Below are 12,819 nucleotides of genomic sequence, written 5' to 3'. Positions count from 1 at the left end.
CAGTTTTACATTATCACTGTTTTCCTACTTTTCTGGCAAAATGACATTATTTCCCAATTCCAGTCTTTAGCTAAAATTAGTATTTATTTTTCCATGATGAGAAAATGACATTTTGCCACAAAACCGTGTGTGCTTTCTGTTTGTTTATTCAATAGCAGAGGAAGGTCTCGCCAGAAATGCTCTGGTTTGCAAAGAGCCCTCCCTCTGACAGAGCGCTTCAGCTCCTCACGGGAACAGACCATCTCCTGGCGGGAACAAAGCCACGTTCAGGGTCAACCGCAAAACTTAAAGGAATCCACCAGTGATGCTGCTCGATGTGAAAACAAGGCATGAGCACACGATTCCCATGTTTAAAGCAAATAAACAAACAAGTTTCTCCACAGCTTAAATCGCAGCTTTGCCATTTTCATATATGCAGAGTTACAGGTGGAGAAGAAACACCGTGGTGGCCAACCCAAGGAGCCTCACAGCCAAGCCTGGTGCTACACATGCTGACACCTGCACCAAAAGAGGTCCAAATCGGACTTCTTCCCATCACCCCCCCAAAACCAGTCCTAAAGCACTTTGACACCTGCCTTTGACCTCCTCCTTCTTCCCAACCTTCCTTGACCTGGTGGTGCCCACCTTCTAGAAGCTATTTGGAAAACGCTGATGAAATAGGGTTAGCTTCTCATGCAAAAAGCCCTCTCCTCTTTCCTCGTTCCAAGCAGTGTACAAAAACAATACCTTAATTTGGGAGGGGAGAAGGAAAGGGCAGCGAGTAAAGTTAACAGAAAAAAAAAATCCTCCATTATTTGGGAAATATTCATCAGAACAGCACACAGAGATGAAAAACAGCAAGCACTATTTCCATATTTATAACCCCACACTGTGGAGGACTCCAGCAGGCAGGAGCACACTGGCATTGTGACTGGGGGAACCCAAAAAAACAGCAAAAAAATTCCAATTAATGCCAAGAATCAGAGCAGCTTCACTGCAGTCGGGCCCAATGGCAGCTGCCCAGCTCCCACAGCTTTACTAAGGAAATAACGAGGCAGATGAAAGCGGCTCAGCCGGCAAGCACGGCCCATGCGGCACTTTGAAGGCAGCAGATCACAGAGGCGGCTTCCAGCAGGCTTGCTGTGGCAGCTGCACCGGCACCCGCATCCTCACCATGCTGCTCGCTGAGTTTGGCCGCTGACTGGAGCACACCAAGAAGCCACAGGTTGACCACTGCTCCCAAATCCCTACCTGGTCCCCAGAGCAAAACCAGTTCATGGCAGGTAAATGGTGCAGAGTTGATTTCACAAACAGACATTGCCCAAAACAGCTTGTTTGCGGACGAACATTTTGTTAATCAACGCTTAAAAACAATAAAAGCTTCTTGTTACCCAAAGCCAACCTTACCTTTGCAAGCCACGTTGTTCTCCGGCTCGTAACCAGCCTTGCATGTACAGCGGCCAATGGGGACCATCCACTCCCCATCCCCGTTGCAGTACAGTTTGATGGGCACATCCACCTCCTCGGCATTGGGGATGCAGGTGCCACGGGCAGTCACTAGAGAGGTGCTCTCCGCTCCTGTCATTGTCTCCGGGAAGATGGCAAAGTTCTGCACCACGCTGGGGCACTTCTTGAAGAAGACCCTGACGGACAGCAGAGACATACAAGCCCCATAGTCCTGGAAAGCCAGGTAAAAGCCATTGCGGGTCAGGGGCCCGAAACTTCTCACTTCCGTGTTCACCTTCATCAACCTGCCACCAAAGTCCACCTGGGAGAAGCTCTCGTCAGCAGCAATGGTGTCCACTTTGAGGTAGGGCGCCTCCGTCCAGAAGGCAGACTTCTTGGTGGCAATGACAGAGTCTGTCTCGTAGTAGTAGAGGTTGAAGGTCTCCTTGCAGGAGCCGGGGACGTTGGGGAGGCTGCTGCAGTCCCGCACAGTGAAGCGCATCTCGGTGTAGATGCGGTGAGCTCCACGCCGGTTGATGAACGTGGTGAGGAGCCAGTTGTTCTGGTTCGGCTCGAAGACATTGCACACCTGATATGTACGGATGGTGTTGAGGTTTTCGTCGTAGCCACTGACTTCTTCCCACTGCAGAAAGGAGAAGGGAAAGAGGCCATGAGAGTGTGGCAGAGGGACCGGCAGTGGCCCGTGAGCTGCGGAAGTGCCGCTCACCCTGCACAGGGCACAGCTGGGCTGGAGGGAGGATCCCAAAGCCCCAGAGGAGGGCAGGAACATAGACATGGACACATGACCTGATGCACGTGCAGAAACACCACCTGGGTCAGCACCAGAAGAAATCCTCACCCTCTTGCCCTTGCCCACACCTGCTCCCTCTCCCCACTGCTCCCAGCTGATGCCAAAACATCTTTTCCACGTGGGCAATCATCTTAGCTGCCCTGAACAGGATGTAAAAATGGGAAGAAAGACGGTCCAGGCACCCGGAGGCAGGAGGGAAAGCAGCATATGAGGCTACAGCTTCATTAAAGCCCGAGCCAGCACGTGGGCTGGAGAGAGAGCCTGACCCCAGGCTCTCGGCACGATGGGATCATTTCTCCCAGCAAAGAAAACTAACTAAATAAAACATTACCGCCATGGAGAGAGAGAATATAGATTTGCAATTCGATTTATAGAAGGGCATTAATATAAACCAGGCTACAATTTCAATTAAGGGACAGCGGCAAACTGTGAATAGTCTATGATGGCATTAGAGTCCTACAGACAGATTTACAACCTCATAATCCATTCATTTTAACTAATCCATGTTTACAGTCTCCTCATAACGGCATTATTCATATGGCAATCTTTAAGCAGCATTCTGAATATCATGCATAATTTCCAGGAGCGACACACACGCTTGCGCATGTTTGTGCTTATGTGGGGGCACAACGGCAGATGGGTGACACCAACCTGCCCTGTAGCATTGAGTCTTCCTGAAGAGCTGATGCGCCACAACCAACCCTGCAACCTTACAGATTTCGCCCTCTTCCATTTTCCATTAAACAACCACATTCCTCACCTGCTCCCCAAGCTCTCTCCTTGTAAACTGCAGCCCTGATGTAAAAAAATACAGGTTTTTATTTTGTTTACAAAGCAGGGTCCTCTGCATGCTGCCAATGAGCACAGCAGAACGTCTGCTCCTGGGTCCACCTACTTGGCTCTGCTAGGCTTAAGCAAAGATCACAGCTCGAGGTTGCACGTTATTGTTAAGTGATGTTTACCAAACCAGCAATAAAACCTCACACATCCAGCAGAGCTCTCTCCCTTCTCATCCCATGCCATGAAAGCACTGCAAAAATCCCTCTCCATCCTGGACAAGACATGTGGATTCAATGCCCTTTCATTACCAGACACCTTTTCACATGAGAAAGCTGCAAGGTCCTCCCCGACCAAGGGGGTTGGCATTGTTTCCTGTTCCCAGCTGGGCTTTGCATCACAGCCCTGTCATCCAATTAATGCCAGACAATGAGCTCTCTTCCAGCACTTGCCCACCAGCATAACACTGGCCCCACTGCTCTGCTGTCTTTGCTGAGGGAATCCTCTTCATCCTGCCTGCTGGCTCCTGCACCCTGGCTGGGTGCACAGGAGGGGACCTGACCCGCTATCCTTTTATTCACGGTGCCCACCAGGGAGCCAGCTCTCTCACCAGTTCCTTCCACTGAGCATCCCCCATGCTTTGCTGCTTTTTTTGGGGGGGTTGCAAACAGAGCCTCAAAACTCAGAGCCAAAACCTGACAGTGGACCGTGCCGCACTACAAGCGCCCAGCACACAGGGCTGCCCATGGCTGGGAACAACATGAAATATCACTTGGAAAACCCTCATGAGGGTTTGGTGCCAGATCCTGATGCTCCCTTGGGCACCCCTTGGGTTGAGCACTCCTGCAACCAGGCTGGAAAGACCCACAGTGCCAGCAGCTGCTGCCACTGATGCTCTAACAGGGACAAATGCATCATTTTGATGAGATCCCGCTAAATAATTCACAGGGAGCTGAGCATTAAGACAATTTTCTTCTCTGTCTCCGCTGAGATTTAAAGCACATCCATCGGGGAGAGCAGAATGAGAGCCCATGTCCCACCACGGCCAGTCCCCGGGGACCACAGCCCCTGCTCCCCAGCTGGCATCTGTGCCCTGGCATCAACATCAATAGCCCCTAAGAGCCCTGGGGCACATCTGTGACCCAGGGTGAAGTCAGTCTTGGAGCTCAGCACACCACATGGGGATGCCACCACCCAAAGGGACCCACAGCCTGCACAGAGCCCATGCCAATGGCAACCCCAGGGTCAGGAGAGGTGGCTCATCAAATCCCTGCACCTCCAGCCCCAAGAGAGATGAGAGGAGCCTGGGAGAAGGAGCTGACAGCCCAGCAGAAGCCAGAAGACCCTCTCCCATCCTCCCATCTCCTCCCTCCTGCCCTAAGGAGCAGGAAGGTCCCATTTATAGATGGCTGCTGCTTTTCTCCCTGTTGTTTCTTTGCTTCCCCCTCTGGCTCCTCTCTTCTTCGCTTGTTCCTGTGATGCTATGGCTTGTTGCTAAGCCCCAAAGCAAGGCTGCCAGTGCACTCTCATTTTTTGGATGGAGGAAGGCAGGGCAGAGGGGAAGCTTTTGGTTACTTACCCCGGCCTTCAGCAGTCTGGGCTGAAAAAGAAATAGCACAGCCCTAGGGTGGCTGCTTTAGGGAATTGAAGACTAAAACCAAGAAAAGGACCAACTAAATTTGGGATCTTTGTTGACTCCAACACAAGCAGAAATCCCCACATGTATCTTAGCATATCTATGGCAGGCTGCTTAGATGGGCCACAGTCTGCAAACCCTCCCTGGCACCCGTACTCTGGACAATCCTTACCCAAATACTGGCCATTACCACCAAACAAGCCAAGAAGCAGCACAAATCTGCCCTCAAATATTTGTTGTGAACTATTAAACAGGACAAACCCTAAAACTCAGTGCTGTAACTGGGCAGCTCATAAAGACTACTGCATGCCTAGAGCAAGAGGAGGACATCGCTTATTTTCAACCAGCATCAACCCTACTCCAAAACCTGCCTCAGGTGGGATATGATACCTATAGGACTCACTTCAGGAGTCCAAAATACACCTTAAGATGCTCCATATCCACCCAGCAAAGTGCCTGATGCTACAAAGAAAAGCCCAGTCCACGAGCAAGGGGACTTCACAGGGGAAGTCATGCTCTCCAACACACGCTACAGACTGACCCTGTATCTTTTAAATAAAGGACTTGGTATTTTAAAATACTTTGTGGAAGATCTAATGTATGCTCCTGTAAAGGAGAAGACTCACCAGTAACTCTCAGAGGAGCGAGAGTTGGATGGATACAGGGATGTGCATGGAGGGATGCAGGGATGTGGGCTGGGGAGAAGCTTCGCTCTGCTGCTCCGCAGAGAGCGAGACCACTGTGCCTTACAACGCAAGCTCCCCGCCTGCCTTGTGTGGGCTTTCAGCGATAGCAGCTGCAGGCAGCTATTTATATCCCATCTCCATCACCTGCGTGCAGCCCCCCTGCATTTTGCCAGCAATTCATCTGGGCCCAGATTTTCTTCCAAAGCAGTTCAGTGGCAAATCCCCACATTTCAAGGACCTCTGACATGCCTGGAGAGGATTTCGTGCCCATGGTATGTGTGGTTCAGCTTTGGCGACAATGTGCAACCTCATTTCTTTTGAAGACCTGGCCAAGCCAGTCACACCCTAACAAAGACGCAGGCTGGCATCCTTTCCCCTTTGGTGCCATGTCCTGGAGGCCCCAGGGACAGAGCCCGCTGCTGTACCCACCCCTGCCTGACCATCTGCCTGTCCCACTGTGACGCCCATCCATTAACTCGCATCCCCTCCCACCACTGCTCCTCTCCCCTCCGGCTCCATCTCTCACTTTCTCTGCCAAGGGAATGTGAGTCAGGTTATTTTATGCTTCCATTCCTCAAAGGCTCGTATTATATAAAAAAGATGTTTTAAGTGCCTCAGGGTGTTTTGTTCCTCATTACTTCATAAAAGTGACATTAATAGCCAGGGAAGAGCACTGCCGAGTGCAATTATGGATGATGTTCCAGGTAAGAAATCTGTTTTGAGCCTGCTAATGTTTTCTAATTACAAGCCTTTTGGCACAGGGAAAGGGAAGGCACAAGTAGGGGGGATGGAGAGCAGTGATGGGGCCGGACCCTTCACCCAGGAGGAGGACAGGCAGGGGAGGGGAGAGCGCGGGAATGGAGAAAAGCTCCATCTTCACGGAGACCCCATGACCACTTTATGGAAGGGATACTCAGCCCGGGAGCAGCCACACAGCTCGGCACAGCGATGCCCTGGCCACCCCATGCCAGCCCGATGGGGCACCACTGCTCCCACCGTGACTTCCCCAGCTCCCAGCCAGTGTTTTAAGATAAATAGCGTAAGCTCCACGAGATTGCATACGGATCAGCTAGTGAAGTGGCACTTACCCCCGAAGGAGGGTTGGCAGTCCAGCCCAGCTCGGCCGTCGCCGTCCGCGTATCCATCAAAGTTTCTGAGGAAACACAAGAAAAAGGAAAGCATACTAGTTACTCCCAAAGTTTTTGATGACATTATGATCACAGAGATACAGAAAAATGTTCAGTTGCTTTCACAGAGCGTGCATCTGACCCTTGGAGCTGCTCAGAAATAAAGCAGCAGGCGCCTTAATAATTCTAATGAACTTAGGGCAGCTTCACTCCAGAGAAAATGGTGCAGGACAAGACTCTTTGCAGAGTCACAGCCTGAACCCAGCCCACGCTGCCATCTCTGACCCCTCCAAAGCCTAGAAAAGGAAAACAGAGTTACTAACTAAAAAAACATTTAAAAAAATTAAGAAGGATGCTGCATTTCATGGAGTCATTATATGCATGTACAAAACCCTGTCTAAGCCTGAGCAGTAAGTTTGCCTTAACTCCCTGGAAGCAGCAAGAGGCTGGGGGAAAGTCTCCCACTGCGGGTAGAGCCCACCCTCTGCCCCAACGCCTCCATACAGGCTTTTTGGCGGGTCCCATCCGACTCGCTCGCAGCTACTTGCTTTGCTCCACAACGCTAGACATCCCCTTTTATGCACTACATCTGTCTGGTGCCCCGAGTTGTCGTTGCACGTAGTTATTATTTGACAGAGTGATTTCAAATACACAAATAAAAATCACATTGTTGGAGCGGTGTTCCTCTGCTGGGGGTCATTTGATGGAGGATTTGGTGGGAAATATTTAAAAGCTGTAATACAGCTGACATTTCCCTACTTTTATGCTTTAAAAAAACCCAGCAAAACACAACAAGAAAAATAGTGAGAGCAACAACATATAAAAAACAGATGGGAAAAATCCTCAAGGTTTTATTTATTTGTTTGCAGCAAGCAGACATGCAGATTCATTTCCTCGATTCCTGTGTCTCGACCAAATGGGAGGAGGAGATGCGCCGCCGGCAGCTGGCATAGCTGAGCATCCCCCTTCCCTCCCCTTTCCCCTGTGGTCCCAGGTACTCATGGCAGCTTTGCAGCACTAGGAAAACGGGTGCAACCAGAGAAATAAAGGTCAGGAAATAAAAATCAGCCCAGGAATATGAACTGCCGCCAGACTGCTGCTTTTAATCTCTCTGCGCCTGCTCCAGCAATCGCAAACGGGAAATGAGACTCCTATTAATCTTCCCACCCCTCCCTTTGCCGGCTGCTCCGGGATGGGAAGCCAGAGAAGCGTGACCGGGAACTCCCCACCCTGCCATAGTGCTAAACACTCCCTCTCCCGAAATCCCCGCCGGAGTTACTGACCCAGCCTGGCTCCCGGAGAGGTGAGTGGGGCCACAGAGGCAGGGAGGGCAAGGCAGCACCCCCAGAGATGGAGCAAAAAAGCACTTGGGGAGCTTGCAAAGCTGCTGCACCCCTAACAGGTCCCAGGATGCTGCTGTGATACTGCCAGGGGGGCTTCAAAGCCCACAGCCCGTTGCACCCATGCTTTGCATGGTGTTTTGCACAGAGCCAGCCCGTTCCTGCTCACAGTGCCCTCAGAGAGGGATGTTTCACCCCCAGTCCATGCAGGGAACAGAAAAGCATGGTGGCCTTCATGCTACCACCGCATGTCTCCGTCTGCAGCTTCAGCCTATTTTTGTTTGGCAGAAGCCAGCTAAAAATGACACATCTCACCTGCAACTCCTCCCTGGCCCCAAACGGGAATGAGGGCTCGAGCTCCAGACCTCCAGTGAGTTTCTGCTCCACTGCCCTCCACCTTCCCACTGCCACCGAGCTTTCCTTCCCTCGCAGACAGCCCCACACCTCGTTAAGCAGTTATTAATCCTCACTATGGCCCTTCAGATAAGCAGGCAGACGTGCCCATGCATAAATTGATGCGAAGGTGGAAGCAAAATGCGGTGCAAACATCTCCCAGTCCCTCCTCCCAGCGACGTTACATGGGGAGGGATGCTCTGAGAGCCCCTAAAATGTTTGGTGGTTTTCCCCACAGCAAACGGGGTGTCTTTGTGCCGCGCAGGGGAAACTGAGGCAGTGGAGCCAGGGTGATGTAGGGAGCGTGGCTGGGCTCAGACCCGTACCCGGTTCACCCACCCTCAGCGGTAAATAAGGACACACTCAGTTACAGGAAAGGCACTTCTTGCAAGGGTTTATTCAGAAAGGATTTTCACTCCATCATCTCTCTTCCTGTTCCACGCACTTACAGCTTCCTTCCCCAGGCGTTGCTCTTTTTAGTGGGGTGATGACAGAGCAATGTACTTTTGATAAAGTACAGTTGCACTGCGGGACAGTAGCACATGAGGACCGGCTCTGCTCAGAGGTGGCATCCACCAGGATCCCACCTGGCAGCTCCCTCCCAAAATCTCACCCCATCCCTCCTGTTCTGTTCCTCCCCAAAGGCTCCACGTTTTGGAAAGAAAGCAGGAAGGCACAGCAGCAATGCCAGCACAGCATGCAGCAGCTCCCGAAGCAGGTGACTTAAAAATAGCTAAATAAATAGAGAAATAAGTGAATGAATTGAAAAGAACCACAGAGATGCTTTCACTTTGGAGGTTTCTGGAGTCCTAAGGGGACTGCATGGCCTGTGGCCAGGGCAGTCACTCTTGCAAAGTTTCCACCGCAGATGCATCACTTGCACTTCAATAGCTCCATGTTTCTAAAGCAATTTGCAAACCAAAGGAAAAAGAGGGCTGAGAGCCACCACTAAAAGTCTGACCCTCTACAGTCCATCTCCTGCTCACATCCTGCCCTGACTCCCAAGGACACTGCCACATACAAGAAAATCCATAACCTGGCAAAATAGTTTGGCGGTTTGGTTTTTTTTAATAAAATAAAATAAAATGGTTAAAATCCCCCTTTCAGCTCAAATTCCACCACAAGCTCATGCAAATCCCGTGACTGCAGGGGTACTGGTACCAGAAGTACTTGGCTGAGCAACTTCCCTTTGACCTCTGCTATTTCCTCTTGGAAGAAATCTTGGTTTTTACTTCATTTTCTGGGATGTATGAGTGATGCTGTGACCCTGGGGAAAACCCCTCAGGGACGTTTATGGCCAGGCAGCTCAGGGCTAAGGCTCTGCCAAGCCTTAGCTCTCCACCTCCTTCAGCAAGGGGGTGGTTTGCGGATGCTGGTGCCCCCTGCCCCAGGATCCCGCAGAGAAAGGGGGGACACCCAGAACTCATGTCTCCATCTCTTGGCTGCAAAATATTGCTGCTGGGGGGGGACATACAGGGATTGCCCCCCCCCCCCCCCCCGCCCCCAGCCATCCATCACTTGGAAGCAGGCAAAGGAGGGACAAGCAGTAAAATCCCTTTGCTCTGCCTGCTAATGAGGGGATTACTGTGGACCAGTGCCTAAGCATCATTAATCAGCGGAGAAGCCACACAGACACCTCGCACCTCTCCTCCTGCACTCTTCTTGCCTGCCTTGTTCTGCTGTAAGGACCAGTTCTCATTATTTGGCCCTGCCTGAGGCAGGGGGTCCTGCTGGAAGGGGTGTGCTCATCCCCCCAGCCTCAGCAGCTCCCCAGGGGTGTCGGTGCAGGAGAACATCATCTCCCTGTGCCTCCTACATCTAGCATAGCATCGCTAGCCACATCGGGTGAACCACATGCCGCCTGTCCACCTGCACCAGCCAGCACCCATGCCTCCACCATGTGAGCAGACAGGCTCAGTGTCCAGCAGGCAAGTGTGGGCAAGATGCTGCCCTCCCCTTGCCTGCTCAAGGTACCGCTCCTCCAGCAACTCCTTCCACACCTGACCACTTGCATGTCGGCACAGTGGATGCCCAGGGGATGCTCTGCCCAAGAGGGAGCTCAACAGACTCACTTGGAGGGGCCTTCAGGACCTGAGCCTCCACTGAAGGCAGCTGACCAGGCTGTAATGGCTGAAGCCCTCATTAGGGAGAAGATGAGCTCTGCTACGGCGAGCTCAGCTCTCTTAGAATGAAGAATCTTCAGCTGTATACAGTAGATTTTCTTTAATGGACACATTACTTTAAACTAAGCCTTCGCCATCTGTTCCAGTCCCTAATTATCAATACAAAAACAAACGTCTACTCACAATTACACTCGTAACGAGTAAAGATGCCAGCAATTAGAATGCACCAGCATCCTCGCCGACGAGCAGCGCATCCATCTGTGATGGCGCTCACACAATCCAGGCAAGGAGGACTCGCTGCCGTCCCAGGCTCCCCACACCCTCCTGGGCAAACAGGTGCAAGATGCAGCCAGAGCCAATGCCTGCGGTGGGATAAGCTGCATCTCAGAAGAGCGAAGGGTGGGCTGGCATCATTCAAGCAGCAGGAGGAAAGTAAGTTATTTAGGGACAGAGTAGCCTGGCGCAGAGCAGGGCAGCGCAGTATCCACTGCAGGAGCCTTCATTTCACACCAGCTGATGCAGCCTTGCCCACCACCCTTCCCGACAGGATTTAAGCCTCTTCCAGAAAAACCTTTCTGAACTACCCAAAATGAAGTGGAACTTATTTCCTGAAGTCCCCAGCCTGAAACCCATATTTCAGACCTCCCCAGCGTGGAGGGCTCCTGCTAATCACACCATGAGAAGGTGTGACTTCTCCCTGGCAGGGAGCGGGGTCTGGCTACACGCAGAGAGATGGAGGCAAGGAGGCCAACCCAATTTGGTCACATTTTGACATTGTCATCTGGAAAGAAAGAGATACGATGATAAGTTTTCTGCTCAGGGAGGCCACAAAGAAATTTCTACGAGTGCTGCACTCCTCAATAGATGCCTCGGGGACGTGGTCCCTCCCCAAGGCAGAAGCAGCAGCTGTCGCTCCAGCAAGAAGATAACGGCAGGAACCAGCCTAAGGCACTCGAAAGCAAATGCTTGGGCATATGCAAACAGACGCAGGCATGTCTAAGACAACCAAGAGGAAAAAGATAGAAATTAAGCAAAATAAGGAGAGAGGAGGCTTGATAACAACAGATGGGTAGAGGGAGATTTGGAAAGGATGCCAGCTGCTGGAAATAAGCCCCCCGAGATGCATGGGGAGCAGAGAGCTGAACCCTCAAAGGGAGAAGGGAGATGGGAGGGCAGCCATCGAGTGAGGGGGAGGGCGCAGATGGCCATGCAGGGTTCGGGTCCAGGGTCCGGAGGGGCAGAGGATGCTCCACAGGTGGGATCTTAGGACGTGCCCTCGCAGAGCACAAAGTAAGCCTGAGCAAGCGCCAATGGAGCCAGTGCACAGTCCAGCTCCAGGGCATGTCCCCTGGGCATTCCCAGCCCCATAGCATGACTTTCTGAAGGGGAACAACAGCAATACTTTTTTCCATAAGCAAAGCACCATATTTTCCCCTCTATATCATGCTCATAAATGCCAAGCTTGCTTTCTACCCCCTCTTTCTCTCCTGAGAGCTTCAGCAAAATCAGCCCAAGGCAAACACACAGCTTGGGAAGCTTCTGTCCAAGTTTGGTGACATTACCAGAGAAAGGGAACAATAGAGAAACAGAGCCAAGATGCTTTATTACAAAGACTAGTGCTAACTAACATTAACTGCTATGATGCCGCAAGTTCTGCCTTCCCGCAGTTGTTGTGACTTCAAGTCAAGCCCAGATTGCATCATGGCTTTCATCACCACTACCTACACACTCGTGGTTTGCATCATGCCTCTCAATGTCAATGGAAAGTCCCACAGGTGCCAGTGGAATAATTTGAATTTAATTCTCATTATTGTCCAGAGAAGAAGGGGTTCAAGCACACACCAGGAGGTTGCCTGAGTAACTCCAGGTTGCTCTCCATGGCCATGCTTCTGACCACAACATCCCACAGACACAGTCCAGGTTCGCCCATGGAAGGTTTCAATATATCCTGAACTTCAGACTAAGCTGGGAAAAAGCAGAAACACAAGATCCATGTGGCTCTGCCGCAGGGATCAAGGCGGAGAGCTGCTGGGCACACATCCCACCCAAAAGTCTCTTCTGCAGGACTCCCCATCTGGTTCCTGCTCCTAACTGGGAGGGAGCACCTCTGCTCACCCCTCGTGCCGTAATGGAGCTGGTGGGTGCACGGCATGAATGCTATGACATCTCCCAGATGGTTTAATTATGGTGCTGGAGAGGTGGGCAGGGTAAGAGCAGGATCAGCCTCTCCCCTTTGATAAGCGCTGTTGCTCTTAACAGTTTCCTGAGAGCACTGGCTTGCGAAAGAGCCGCTTACAGTATCTATGTACTTTCAATCAAAAATATTACAGCAACAACTAATTACGTCCCATCATTCCCATGGCTCTCTGCCTTTAAATGGTGCATTTTGCTGCTACAGAATGATGGTGAAACTGCTATGGAAGTGCATAACGAGCTCTCCCTATCAATCTCCTGCGGGTTTGTTATGAAGGATTACCCACTGAATAACAAACCCAGTCGAG

General features: G+C 51.4%; 1 protein-coding gene across 1 annotated transcript in view; it reads right to left on the bottom strand.

Moving 5' to 3' along the window:
* EPHB1 (EPH receptor B1) overlaps positions 1 to 12,819 on the bottom strand; it is a 74,444-nt gene that overhangs the window by 41,462 nt on the left and 20,163 nt on the right. The window contains exons 2-3 of the mRNA XM_075716889.1: positions 6,424 to 6,488; positions 1,387 to 2,068 (exon numbers count right to left, since the gene is read on the bottom strand). Coding sequence (XP_075573004.1) covers positions 1,387 to 2,068; positions 6,424 to 6,488 — 747 coding nt within the window. The remainder of the gene's footprint in view (positions 1 to 1,386; positions 2,069 to 6,423; positions 6,489 to 12,819) is intronic.

The sequence above is a fragment of the Pelecanus crispus genome, chromosome 9 (genome assembly GCF_030463565.1).
Source record: "Pelecanus crispus isolate bPelCri1 chromosome 9, bPelCri1.pri, whole genome shotgun sequence".
Classification (NCBI taxonomy): domain Eukaryota; kingdom Metazoa; phylum Chordata; class Aves; order Pelecaniformes; family Pelecanidae; genus Pelecanus; species Pelecanus crispus.
The sequence above is the reverse complement of the archived record's forward strand: the minus strand, read 5'-3'. Positions and strand labels throughout refer to the sequence as shown.